Source organism: Tachypleus tridentatus, chromosome 6 (assembly GCF_004210375.1).
Source record: "Tachypleus tridentatus isolate NWPU-2018 chromosome 6, ASM421037v1, whole genome shotgun sequence".
Taxonomy (NCBI): domain Eukaryota; kingdom Metazoa; phylum Arthropoda; class Merostomata; order Xiphosura; family Limulidae; genus Tachypleus; species Tachypleus tridentatus.
The window spans coordinates 26675832-26690186 of record NC_134830.1 but is presented as its reverse complement, the minus strand read 5'-3'; the positions used below and the strand labels follow the sequence as shown (position 1 = coordinate 26690186).

The 14355-nt window shown below is 34.1% G+C and overlaps 1 protein-coding gene across 2 annotated transcripts in view; it reads left to right on the top strand.

Annotated features, from left to right (window-relative positions):
* The window catches only part of LOC143252123 (uncharacterized), a 61705-nt gene extending 52414 nt beyond the window's left edge, over nt 1-9291 (top strand). The window contains exons 2-3 of one of the 2 annotated variants that reach the window (XM_076503796.1): nt 5202-5672; nt 6989-9291. In XM_076503796.1, coding sequence (XP_076359911.1) covers nt 5202-5672; nt 6989-8031 — 1514 coding nt within the window. In that variant the 3' untranslated portion in view covers nt 8032-9291. Of the gene's footprint in view, nt 1-5201; nt 5673-6943 lie in introns of both variants that reach the window. The other variant, XM_076503795.1, reaches the window with a different exon arrangement.
* The last annotated feature ends 5064 nt before the right edge of the window (nt 9292-14355 follow it).

Here is a 14355-nt window from a genome sequence, read left to right as displayed (position 1 = left end):
TAATGTAACATGTGTAGTAAACAGAAGACAAATTAATGTAGCATGCATAGTAAACAGAAGACAAATTAATGTAACATGCATAGTAAACAGAAGACAAATTAATGTAACATGCATAGTAAACAGAAGACAAATTAATGTAACATGCGTAGTAAACAGAAGACAAATTAATGTAACATGAGTAGTAAACAGAAGACAAATTAATGTTACATGCGTAGTAAACAGAAGACAAATTAATGTAGCATGCATAGTAAACAGAAGACAAATTAATGTAGCATGCGTAGTAAACAGAAGACAAATTAGTGTAACATGCATAGTAAACAGAAGACAAATTAATGTAACATGAGTAGTAAACAGAAGACAAATTAATGTAGCATGCACAGTAAACAGAAGACAAATTAATGTATCATGCATAGTAAACAGAAGACAAATTAATGTAACATGCCTAGTGAACAGAAGACAAATTAATGTAACATGCCTAGTAAACAGAAGACAAATTGATGTAACATGCCTAGTAAACAGAAGACAAATTAATGTAACATGAGTAGTAAACAGAAGACAAATTAATGTAGCATGCATAGTAAACAGAAGACAAATTAATTTAACATGCATAGTAAACAGAAGACAAATTAATGTAACATGCATAGTAAACAGAAGACAAATTAATTTAACATGCATAGTAAACAGAAGACAAATTAATGTAACATGCATAGTAAACATTAGACAAATTAATGTAACATGCATAGTAAACAGAAGACAAATTAATAAATATCTTACAAAGATGAATTTTGATTCCTGCAGGTTTTATTCGAAACATTATCGTTTCAATATAGAATCATGCAGAATATAAGAAAGAGCATCTATTTGACAACTTATATTATACTTCTTATATGGAGAGGTAGATATATACAGAGACAAATACACTAAAGTACAGCAATTACACTGTTATTATCGAGCTTTATTGAGTATGATCCTGACATATGAAGGCTAGGAGCGTATTAACTTCATATCCAGCTGGATTAATACCCAATAATTTGTTGGCCCTTCACCCTCCCAGAATAATACCGAATAATTTGTAGGCCCTTCACCCTCTTAGAAAGCTCCCTTCCCTTCATTTGCTTCTTCTTGAAGCTTCTTAGGTCATAATAATCCACGATCCTAATTTTTAACTTAGTTTTCAATGATTATATTTTAATTATTTACATTATAAGTCAAAGAGTTTTCAGGTAATTTTTCTACAGCTTCGGTTTCAGATTTGTATTTTTACAATGCACAGATATTTCACTCAAGGTAAAAACATTTTTGCTTTTTAGAATTTAGCTTTCTTCATCTTCAGGTCACGTGGTAGGAGCTATATTAATCAAAGTTGGCCTGTTCACTTTCTATTCTTTCAACTGATGGTCAATTATTTCCATTTTGTCATAAAATTGGGCTATCTTAACAGGTTCTGAGTAAATCTGTGATTCAGTATTAGGTTGTTAAAGTCAGTGAATGTACCTAAGTATATTTATTGATAACTGAGGCTTCCAACAATGATGTCTTATGAACGTTTGATCATTGTCTTATTCTATATACTACGATTAAAAATATTTGTTTGTTTGTTTTGGAATTTCGCACAAAGCTACTCGAGGGCTATCTGTGCTAGCCGTCCATAATTTAGCAGTGTAAGACTAGAGGGAAGGTAACTAGTCATCACCACCCACCGCCAACTCTTGGGCTACTCTTTTACCAACGAAAAGTGGGATTGACCGTCACATTATAACGCCCCAACGGCTGGGAGGGCGAGCATGTTTTGGCGCGACTCGGGCGCGAAGCCGCAACCATCAGATAACGAAGTGCACGCTTTAACGCGCTAGGCCATGCCAGGCCCCGATTAAAAATAATAAGCGTGTATCTTAATCTAATGGAAGTTTAGTCATTTTCTTGTTCTTATCATCGGATATGTTACGTATTCATCCTAATCATTTTAAATGTTATTCACAAATGTTTAAAACATATTGATGTTCAAATTTATCTTTTCTACTACCTTATGCTAATCTACCCTACTGTAGATCAATGTCTAACTGTGGTGGACTTGAGTAAAGAATACGTAATAGAAGAAAAACCTTAGAAAGTACACAATTTTCAAATATCAGATTGTGCCAACTGTTTTGCTAATTTGTTCTTCCTAGAACTACTAGTCATTCCTTCCGTTTCATTTAGTGTTCCATAAATATTATCTGAGCTTCCATTAAACCAAGTTTAGATATTTAAGACTCCAAACTGCAGATTGTAGGACATTTGCTGCACTACTCGTGAGGTAGTCTGTAAGGGTCTAGAAAACAATAGCATCAACCACACGATAACACGTTTTATTGGTCAATAGCAGACGAGAGAATATTGCACATACCAGAATAAATTACTTAAAATTAAACAGCTTTTATTAGTGATGAAGGCTATTTTTAACGGTCTGTTCTTATTCACTTCTACTTTTCAACTGCTCACAATGACATATAAGAAGCAAAACTACTGTGAATCTGCTAAAAAAAAAAAACTCTTTTGGGAGTACTGAGAGAGTATACATGCATGTTTATCTTTCTGTCATATATTAGCATTTTCTAACAGTCAGTGGTTTTAGATAGCTGTGTATGTCTCCAATTAACTTGACTACGGTGATGTTGAATGTCACTCCTTGGCTAAAGGCACTTACCTCATTTTCATTTATATTCGGATTTGCAATGCAAGTGGCTCATGAGTACAAATTAGGATAAGAGTGATTCTTTGTTTCCAGCTGGATAAATACTAAATACCCTTCGTATTCACAGAAATCTCCCATTCCTTCTTTGTGAAACTTCTTAAGTCACTAAGTTCCTTATACTGTAGTTCATACTCTTAAGTCACTAAGTTCCTCATACTGTAGTTCATATTCTTAAGTCACTAAGTTCCTCATACTGTAGTTCATACTCTTAAGTCACTAAGTTCCTCATACTGTAGTTCATACTCTTATTTTCCTCATTATAAATAATATTGTCTACAGGACACAGTTCAAGATTTTTTTCTATTTTACATTATCTTTTAAAGATCATATCTCTCTAGCAACAAAATTCAGCGATAACAATGTACTAGTTTTATTGAACCGAAGTTACAGAAGTCAGAAATAACCATATGGTAAGTAAAATATACCACTAGTACAGAAGTCAGAAGTAACCATATGGTAAGTAAAATATACCACTAGTTTGTTTCCCTTTTTAAGTGATAAAAATAAACATTTAACGTTTATCCAAAATTTCAAGCACTACACCCATCTATTCACAGTGTAGCATGCATATGATCGAGTTTTTTAAGGAAGTTGGCTTATTTTTACGCTGTGAGTACACATTCCCAAAGTTCCTTCCTATTTTGGTATTTCTGGACTTTCCCACTGAAGATGTCGCTGTAAAATTATTTAGACCTATTCTACCGTTTTCTCAAAATAGCATCGTGTGTGTAAAAAATGACTAGTACTTGTTTTTGCTTATAGTATGGCCAAGTAACATGAGTGATGACTAAACTTTGAGAGATTTGACATGATTCGATAACTGTGGATAAAACACTCGATTCGTAACCCGAAGGTCGTGGGTTCGACTACCCATCATACCAAAACATGTTCGCTCTTTCATCAGTGGTGGCGTTATAATGTGATGATCGGTCCCACTCTTCGTTGGTAAAAGAGTAGCTCAAAAGTTGGCGGTGGGTGGTGATGACTAGCTGCCTCCCCTCTAGTCTTACACTGCAAAATTAGGGACGGCTAGCGCAGATAGCCCACATGTAGCTGTGCGAGTGAAATTCAAAACAAACAAACAATCCATAAGTTTATAGTTGACAATAAAATTATATTTTCTTTTGGCATAGATATTTTGATCATTAACATATAAATAAATGTAATTATCTCCCGTACATTGCACTTTAAACTCATTGAATTGAATGCATTGTGTGTTTGACACGAATAACTAAATAATTTTGCTTATCTATGAATTTGTCTTTTTTAAATCAGGCAATTCAGATTTAATGACATGATACATGTTATTTTGAAGCAGTCATTAGAGTAGTCACTGTTCTTACCTTTAAGAAATCAATGCAGCTCATGATACCATAACTGTCAAGAGATTGACTAAAATTAAATGACTATTTGTTTTTAGGCATACATAACCGTATAATATGAGATATAGTTAGTATATCTTAAGTAGTAGTAATGAAAATATCATAATTTTAAATACGACAGAGGTATCCTCTTTTTCATAACAGTTTTACAGAAGGGTATTTACAACTTATGGTTATAATAGAAGGATAAGTGCCTTTTTTACCACTAGTGTTATTTTGCATGTTATCCCTTATTTTAGCCTGTTACTGTCCGGTGTGGTTTGCAAAGCAAGAGGTCAATGGTGTCCCTCTTCTCTGTAAATGTTTTCCAAAATCCATTAATTGTGTATGGACAGCAACTTCTGAAACGAATTTTCAGTAACACAAGAGCAAATGAATTATGTTGTAGTAATTCAATCATTTTTTCATTATGATGACATACTTTTATTTGTCACATGCCAAATACCATTAGCACAGCTTTCAACAGAAGGTTTTTCATTTATCTGTGTGCCTTTAAAAGTATCTTGAGAACTCAGCCTTTGTGTTGTATCTATTAACTTAATGTCAATGATGAGTGTATCTTCAAGTACAGTTACCAATTAAATGGAAACACGTAAAAAATCAACTTTGAGATATTATTTTGTGTCTTATTAGCGTGTGACCGATTTGAATATATTTCTCTTGCCTCCCGCAAGTACAGCGGTAAGTTTACGGATTTACAAAGCTAAAATAAGGGGCTCGATTCCCCTCGGTTGGTTCAGTAGATAGCCTGATGTGGCTTTGCTATAAGAAAAACACACACACACACACACGTTTTCCTTGTAATGACTGGACATAATTTAAAGCGTGTTGAGCCTATACGTATTCAAATTACATAATATTGGTGATCAAAATTTGGATTATTTTGATTTTTTTACAAAGTTGAAATGCATAACTGCATATATCAACTTAACACTTAATATATGCAGATCCATAATTAATGCTTTAATTTTCTGACTTACGCATTAAACATCTAATGATTATGCCAGATTTTAATAATCTAATTTACAAAAAAAAACTTTCTTGTGTTTAACTGTTTATGTATCTAACCCCTTTTTGTTACTCAGATTTAAATGATTTTGAAGAAAAGAGGGAGGAAATAATTACGTCACTAGATGATGTTCTGGACGCTCTACTGGCTATTCCTTCCAGTTCTCGATCATCTAGCCCTGTGACGTCACGCCGTACTAGCCCTGTAGCTTCTCAAATGATTAGTTCGGCCCAGGTAGACCGAGAAGAACAACCCCCATTCTTTAGTGATTGGACAGAAAATACAGACGGTCGCCAAAATTCAAAAGCTGATAAGACTTCATATCCTACAATGTCTGTTAGTAGCTGTACAGGATCCCAGGAGCCTCCAAGTCGAAGACTGAGCGAAGTCAGCTCTCACGGATCTACAACGGCAGACGAGAACAGGTATTCAAGCAGTTCAGCGATTTCCCTAGAACCCGAGCTTGAACATTCACTCAGAGAAAAGTACGATGCTAAGAGCAAAGAAGAGATGTTTAGAAGTGAAGAACGTCTGTCTTCAAAACAAGGTAGGTTGTCTGTTTACAAACATCTCAAAATTCCTCTGCATGCTCTTACTACCCTTGCATGTCAAGAACCCTACGGTTTGAAAGAATATCAAAAATCTAACATTAATAAAGACAATTTAAAACTGCACAAGTATTTAGGGAAGATGGTAACAGCATGCAAATGTTAAACATCGTTGAGGATAAAAGTAACTTAAACCACATAGAGCATGTCTTTAAACCTTCTCTCAAAAACAAACCTCTCAAGACAAAGAACAATACAAGTATTTCCTCAACATCATGTGCATTTCAGAATAAAAAAGAAAGAAAACTATTAGATGACAAATATCTATATAAACATCAGTCATTCCCTTCTTTATACACTGAGGATTCTTCCGTTTCTGATGGATGTGATAGAAATATTGTTACTACATACACTTTACCCAAATGTTTGTCTAACAATGAGTTGTCTTTTGGCGAAAAAATAAATGTTTTGTTTGATTTCCAAATTAAGGGAGGAAAAACAGATGAAAAGGTTTTAATAATATTCCCAGAATCAAACAATGTATTGAGTGATTGCAGTTTTAATTATAGTAATGCACTAAACAGCGAAGAAGAAAATAACAAAGGGCATTCTGCATATTGTAAGAATAAAACTAATCGTTGTGATTCTTTGGCTTTAAAGACACATCACACAGAAGTTCAACCGAAGATGACGTATGGTGATGCCGTCATCTTCAATAGTCTTAATAATTACCATTTATTGTTTAGAAGACAGTTTAAGATAAAATATTATAATGGATATCAAAATAACCAATTACTTAATACCAAACAGCATGAATTTCTCGTGAATTCTGGAAAACGTAGTTGTAGTGATTTGATAAACTCATTCACATCTGCACATGTGCATGATGACAGCATGATGAACGAAGAACTCAAAATAACGTACTCATTGCCTGACTCAGATTTTCTAGGTAGTTATTTTTGTAGAGAAATGTTTCCCCAAACCTCAAACGTTTTTGTAGAATATAGTTTCAGTAAACGACAATGGAGTGTGAATAAAAATATGCATGCTCATGCGCAGTATGGAAGTTGTATTTTATTAGATGGACAGGCAGAACTGGGTTTGCTTAACCACAGTAAATCTATATCTCTGGCTTCCATTCCAATGGTTCTGTGTGATGAAACTGTGTCTAAAGATGGATACGGTGATGCTCCAGAAAATCAATCTATTAAAAATTTAAAATATTCACCTCATACTCACCAATTCCGTTTTAAGAAGTCTATTTCTGCAGGTGATCACGAAGCTAGAGCTCAAAAACCTTGTTATGCTTTCTCAGAGTCGGGTCAACAAGAAGAACCATCACCTTTAAAACCTCCAGATACGAAACACTTGCGTCATTCCTTTCCAGAAACAGTCCATCAGGCTACATCATCGTCAGTTATCTCAAAAAGGGACAGTACTTTAGATGAACCACATCAGCAACGAGGAACGATTACGTGTAATCGCCCAAAGTGTACCAAGACCCTTCCTATGGAAGAAGGGCGAGTCAAGTTTCGCATGTGTCCTAACTGTTACACTTATTACTGCAGTAGACATTGTCGTAAGATTCACTGGGACCGTCATAAAAATCAGTGCCCTTATACAAAAATTAGCAACCTGTGTCAACAAGTATTGGTTAAAGTTCGACAAGACCCTATTTCCAGACGAAATCTGTCTGTGTGTGCAAGACGAGGATATTTGTCCCGAGGACGAGGGGCTGTCAAGTTAGTGTTTTATAACACTGAAGACGCTTTAGACTTCATGTGTAAAGGTTGGAACTCTATTCGTGGGCAGAACTTTTATGTGCCCCGAGGTGATCTTATGCCTCAAGAGATGGGCGCTGATATGTTTACTTACATACGCAACCTCTGTGACCGCTACAATCCAGGAAAGAAATTCGTCCTCTTGGCAGCTGTACGTGTAACTCAGGAGATATCGAGTGTGGCTGGTCCCTTAATAGAGCGAGAAATAATAATTCGAGGAACAAAGATGCGGCTAACCCTTCCCCTACCAGAAGATGATGTCCAAATGGTGATATTGACTTTAGCTAAACACCCTGGTTCTGACGTAGCGGAACGACACCGCCAATGTTTGGCAATGGAAAACCACCTTCAAGAAAGAGGAATCAACATTGCCACAGAATTTCCAGATATGTACGCAAAAATAAAAAATTTCGTGAAAGGAGGTGAACCATTTGTTCCTTTAAGCGTGTTCCTCACCGATCGAAGAACAGCAAAGATGTTTATGTGTATAATTCTACCTTGGGCTGATGCTGAAATTATCCAGAACATTTCAGCCAAAGCAGCTGTTACGAAGTCCAAGCGACTTTGGATGCTCTGATTCTAACTAATCAATGTTATTATAAGTAATGTGTCAGTGTCTATCAAAGTCTTCTTTTGTAACTATATTTATAATTCCAAGTTTTGCAATGGTGCATTCTAGGTACATACAGGCATTACTGTCTTATTATGCATGAATATAAATAAAATTTAATATTTTGCGCCAAATTTGCAAACTCTTACACGCGCAAATAACGTTTAGAAATATATATTATCCAAATACACTGTGTTATGTATTACGAACTCAACTTCAACTTCCAGTGAATTATTATTTGTTTATATTTGTGTACATTTTTGGTAAAGATGAATTTTAACCGTACCATATTTATTGGATGCACATACTGATGTAACGTAAGCCTAAAGTCCTGAAAATAATTAAAATTTAACTCGTTTCGGAATAACCAGACTTTAAAAAACTAACTTAATACTTAGCGTTTTCTTAATGATTGAATTCCATTGTAAACTATTAAACATCCCATAATAATTACTTTCAACTACTGATTCCTCACCTTCACTAAGGAATAAAGTTCTTCCTAAATTAAAATCGAATCTTATTATAAGACTCACATTTTATTTGGATTCAGCTATTTTCTAGATTTTTTAAGTGATATTTTTTCCAAAATTAGAACTTGAGATTTCTTTTATAATTGGTTTAGTTGAGTTACGGCTAATGCGTAATAAAAAAAAATTGTTTGAATTTTGTACATCTCGTACTATTTCCAGAACAAATCTTAATCCAAATTATTTACGTTTGGATAAACATACAAAAATTATCATATTAACGTATTTAATAGCTATGTAAAATAAAAGAAGATGTAAAAAAACAATTATCTTTGAGTTGCAAACTCGTAAGAACAAGTAAACCATTTAAAGCTTTCAGTTGAAAAAACAACTATTATATTTTAAATTGATACAATTTGGTCTTCATTGAGATTCGATGTTACCCGACAAACCGTTAAACTGTCATTAAATAATGATTTTCACATTTACATATAAGAGTATGCAAATGAATGAAATCTAGTCAAGTGTGCAAATTTTGTAATTGTAAATCGTGGTATGTGTACCGTAGGGTAGATCGGGCAATATTAACCCAGCCTGAAGTTACATTTCAGTTACATTAACTACGTTATTTGGTAGTGAAACGGCATCGAAAGTGACAACTTTGAAAACGAGAAAGCGTCGTTACATTAGAGGTTGAATATTTGTATCAATGCCTTATTTGTATATTTAGTATCACATATATCGAAACTTTAGATGAATAAATAATTGTTCTTGAACCATTCATTCGTTTATGTAATTATAATAAGTTACAAGTAAACACTTCTCACTTCTCACTAACTATAGCAAAAATATTTCACATTCTGTTATAATGTACACCTTTGAAATTAGTATCCTTATACCACACTGGAGTAACGCATAACGCAGCTCACCATATGTAGAATTTTAAAATGTATATTTTCCTCATTCCTTACTCAATCGGCTTGGCATAGCCAGGTGGTTCAGGCACTCGACTCGTAATTCGCGGGTTCGAATCCTCGTCACATCAAACATGATCGTCCTTTCAGCCGTGGAGGCGTATAATGTAACGGTCAATCCCACTATTCATTGGTAAAAGAGTAGCACAAGAGTTGGCGGTGGGTGGTGATGAGTAGCTGCCTTCCCTTTAGTCCTACATTGCTAAATTAGGGATGGCTATCGCAGATAGCTCTCGTGCAGCTTTGCGCGAAATTCAAAAACCAAACCTTTTATTTTCACCAAGGTAAAACTGAAAATATAATTTGTAATGTCTACGTCATTAAAAGTTTGTAACCACATTGTTTGTTTGAAGCTTAGCATAAAACTATACACTTGAAAAACGAACAAAAAAGCAAAGAAACTTATAATAAAAATGTAAGTTCGATATTGTAAAGTTTATCGTTGTATAAGTTAGTAGAAAGTTTTACTTTTTAAAATAAATTAAATTCTCTTTTAGTAGTTGTTGTTTTGAATTGAGCACAAAGCTACTCAACGGGCTATCCGTGCTCTGCCTACCAGGGGTATCGAAACCCGGTTTTTAGCATTGTAAGTCTAAAGACATACCACTGAGCCACTGGGGGTCATTTGGATAAGTAAATGTTAATAAAAGTTAAAGATAGCATCCAATGCTCGGCAAGACAGACTCGTTACGTCTTCAGTATATCACTTAGATCACAGTGAGTACGGCTAAATATTGTGCTAACGTTGTTCTCTCGTTGATAGATTCCTTTTAAAGTATTTGGTGAAAATAATTCGAAGTCTAGTCCACGTAATAAAGACAATTTAATTTAATCCTTAACCTGTAGGATACTATTACTTGTTGTACACATTTATAATTCGTATACCTAAGTTTACTAACAACATTTCAACGGAAATACCTCGCTAACGTTACTAACATACAAGACAAAATCGGTCAAGTAATAGAATACACTCGGTAACTAACACTGATCTAAATAGCTTAATGAATACTTGTACTGAAAAATTATCAGCACTTGTTCAACCACTTGGCATTTACACGTTGAATATTCTAACATCACATTTTCTACCACTTCACTCTAACAACTCGTATTTATAACTGATGTCTCCGTTGTCGATACTCATCGAAGTTACTGTATTTTCTGACATCATCTGGAATATATTCTAGCATTTTAAGCATACTTTAACGTCATGCGCTCCCTAGCTAACACCTGAGTGAAACATTAAAAATTCAACTTACAAAAATATGATTTAAATTAGTGAACAAAATTTCAACCACAAAAAATCGAATCTAACAGCTTATTTTCGAGAAAAGTTGTCTTTGTCCTGTACCACCTTTTGACTGAACTCAGAAAAATATTTCTTGTGTCCTTTTAATCGAATCTATGACTTTTGTCCTAATTTTATGCCCCCCCCCCTCAGTGGCTCAGCGGTATATCTGCGGACTTACAACGCTAAAAACTGGGTTTCGATATCCGCCGAGGGCAGAGCACAGATAGCCCATTGTGTAGCTTTGTGCTTAATTCAAAACAACAACCTAATTTTATATTGGAAGAAGATACAAAAAATACATTAAGAAGTTTTCACACTTTTTTGGTTATGGAGGTATCGCCCTTCAAACATGGGACCTCTGCCAAGGCGATCATCACTTGTCAGAGCAATATCCCTGACTAAAAGGCAGTGGATAGAAACAGAAAGAAATTATAGTTTAGAGTACAATTGAACGTGAAGAAGTATATTGTTGATTTAAGTTCAAAACATGGAAACTTATCTTAATGTAAGGAAAAAATAAATTATACGTTTATTACTAAATTGTTTGGAAAGGGAGCTTTAATAGCTATTGTTGTCCTGTAATAAATTAATTGATAGAACAATAAATGAAAGCAACATGATTAGACTTCCATAGCAGGAAATTTAACAATCGTCTTAAATATGCTACGAAGCAATGAGACATATGATCGAACTTGGTGGTCATTGGAAATGGTTTACAGTATCAGATGTTTGTGCTTTCAATCAAATAGCTGCTTCTTGTCTGCTAAATTTTTCAACAACTCTAATAGAGCATACTTACATACCTTAGCTATATCTCAACATCCAATTAGTCTCTGGTTAGATCGGTTCCAGTATCATTATGTATAACATAATTATAAAAAAAACTTCTCAATCGCATCGTGCACTGTTCATAACATTTTCACCTTCCTGGGCAGTTTTCCCAGAAATAAATGAAAGTTTCTAACTCGTGCAGAGGTAGTTTGCCTCTGCAGAACTGAAATTTTACAAAACTGATTAACAAATCAAAATGAAAGAAAAGTCACCTTCTTTTTTTAATCCTTGTAATGTTCAGTATTTTTGATATCATACTGAGAACGATGTTTTGAATGTCTAGTCAATCTAAATGTAAACTCATCTACAACTCCAAAGTTCGAAATGTCAATTATGTCGTTCAAATTTATTTCCTTAATCGATGCAATACCGAGATAACTGACAGCATGTATTTATATATTATAAGTTCTGAGGTTTCTGTGCTGGTTGTATTATCTTGTAGATATCTTTATACATTCCCTAAGCTCATAATACACATGTGACTTTTATATAAATAAACAAATTGTATTTTTGTGTTATTTGTACAAGAAATATCAAATGTTCCATAGCTTGGCAACGACGTAAATAATTTCAATCTAAAAGTTGATTTACATTCAGGAAACATACAATATAATATCATTATTTTTAACTGTGGGAATAAAATATATATATAAAGGACAATTAGACGCATTTTCAAAGTCGTTCAAACATGGTTGCCTTTCCTTGCGAGACTACTGTCAATAAAACATATATATTTATTTATAAAATATGATTGCTTTATTTGCCAAACCTCCTACTATGTAATTCATAATCCAGTCTTTAACTGAACAAGAAAGATTTTAATATAAATATTTCCTTTATTGATTTAGCTAAACGTAGCGCTATTCCTTAACACAGAATATAGGATAAATGTTGTTGCTGAAGGGTTTCAGCTCATAATAATCAAATTAAGTAATTTTTGTTTTCGGGCTAATAAAAAGCTCAACTGCTACCTAATATTACTGATTTGCACAGCGGAGTAGAATGATTGAAAGGTAATAGTCGTTATACCTAGTATAAAACTTATCGAAAAGGCATTGTGCATTGTTAGTTTGAATTTCGCGCAAAGCTACACGAGAGCTATCTGCGCTAGCCGTCCCTAATTTTGCAGTGTAAGATCAGAGGGAAGGCAGCTAGTCACCACCACCCACCGCCAACTCTTTGGCCACTCTTTTACCAACGAATAGTGAGATTGACCGTCACATTATAATGCCCTCACGGCTGAAAGGACGAGCATGTTTGATGTGACGAGGTTTCGAACCCGCGACCCTCGGATTACGAGTCGAACGCCTTAACCCACCTGGCCATGCCGGGCTATCGAAAAGGAAAGAATATAATTAGTCGACAAAAAACATTTTTTTCTCAATATATACAAACTAAATACTTCTTAAAACTCATAATTAGGCTAGTTTTATCATAGAATCAGTTGACTCTATATGTAGGGACGGCCAAAGTACCCATTAAGCCTAATACAACGACAGAGAGTTTTATTTTCAAAGATGATAGCCACTCATTTTCATTTGGTTTTCTACCCAACAAGCCCCAAACTAAGGCAAAAACCATTTGCTAAGATACAAATCACCCAATTGCTCATCTTTTTTTTTTTGTTTCAGTCGAAATAGCTCTAAAAGTACTTTATTACTAATGTCAGTTTAAACCTAAACCCGCTCTATGTATTTCTGGAAAGTGCACAATGCCATGCTTAGTCATTATAACTAATAGAAATTAAAATAAAATCGTAATTCTAGTGTAAACGAAGTTATAATTACACTTGAAGTAAACTTTATTGCAACAATATGGTGAAACAGGAATTACCAGCCAATAATAAATTAATATTAGATATCTGTAACATGTAAAATATTCAATGCTTTGTACACTATACAATCGGTGTCTTGAGGTAGCCAACTCCTATAATATGTATGAAGTGAAGGAATATAAAAAAAATCAATACACATAATATTAAATTTTATTACACATATTCACAGAATACACTAACGTTTAATCGGGGGAAACGTCATGAAACAAGTAATAAAAACTATTTTATAAACGTAAAATTATGTAGAGATGGAAGTGTCCAGAAGGAATGCAAACAAGAATGCGGAAATGATCTACAAATAGATCGTCAAATCCACCCACCTACCTCACCCACATAGATCGTCCCTATATGTCTTTCAATCCCCGGTACAGTGGTAAGTATACGGATTTACAACGCTAAATTTATGGGTGCGATTCCCCTCAGTGGACTCGCCAGATAGCCCAATGTGGCTTTGCTATAAGAAAACACACACACGCTCTCTTAGTGTTTCTTCTGTTCATCATCTTCAGATATTTTAAATGAAGACTCACACCATCTTATTTGTATTTGTGAATAACATTTTTATCTTGCAGAATAATAAAGTTACACTAAATCTGAAAATAAAACAGGAATCACGAAACTGAAACTGAAAGGGAAGATCATAATATAAAAGGTAAAAACCTTAAATGTGAGAAGCGACATTAAATGTTTTTTTTTTCTTTTGTAAATGGGTATATCAGAAACTAATATGTAAAAAGAGACGCAACACTTTTGAAGCATTTACAGCTCAAAGATGTCATATTTAATTTATAATGTGATAGCTATGTCTCTAGTTGGTACACTATTACTAAATAGTCTTACACACACACACTAGGTGTAGCCCCCTCGTGACAGACTGGTATATCTTCGGACTTACAA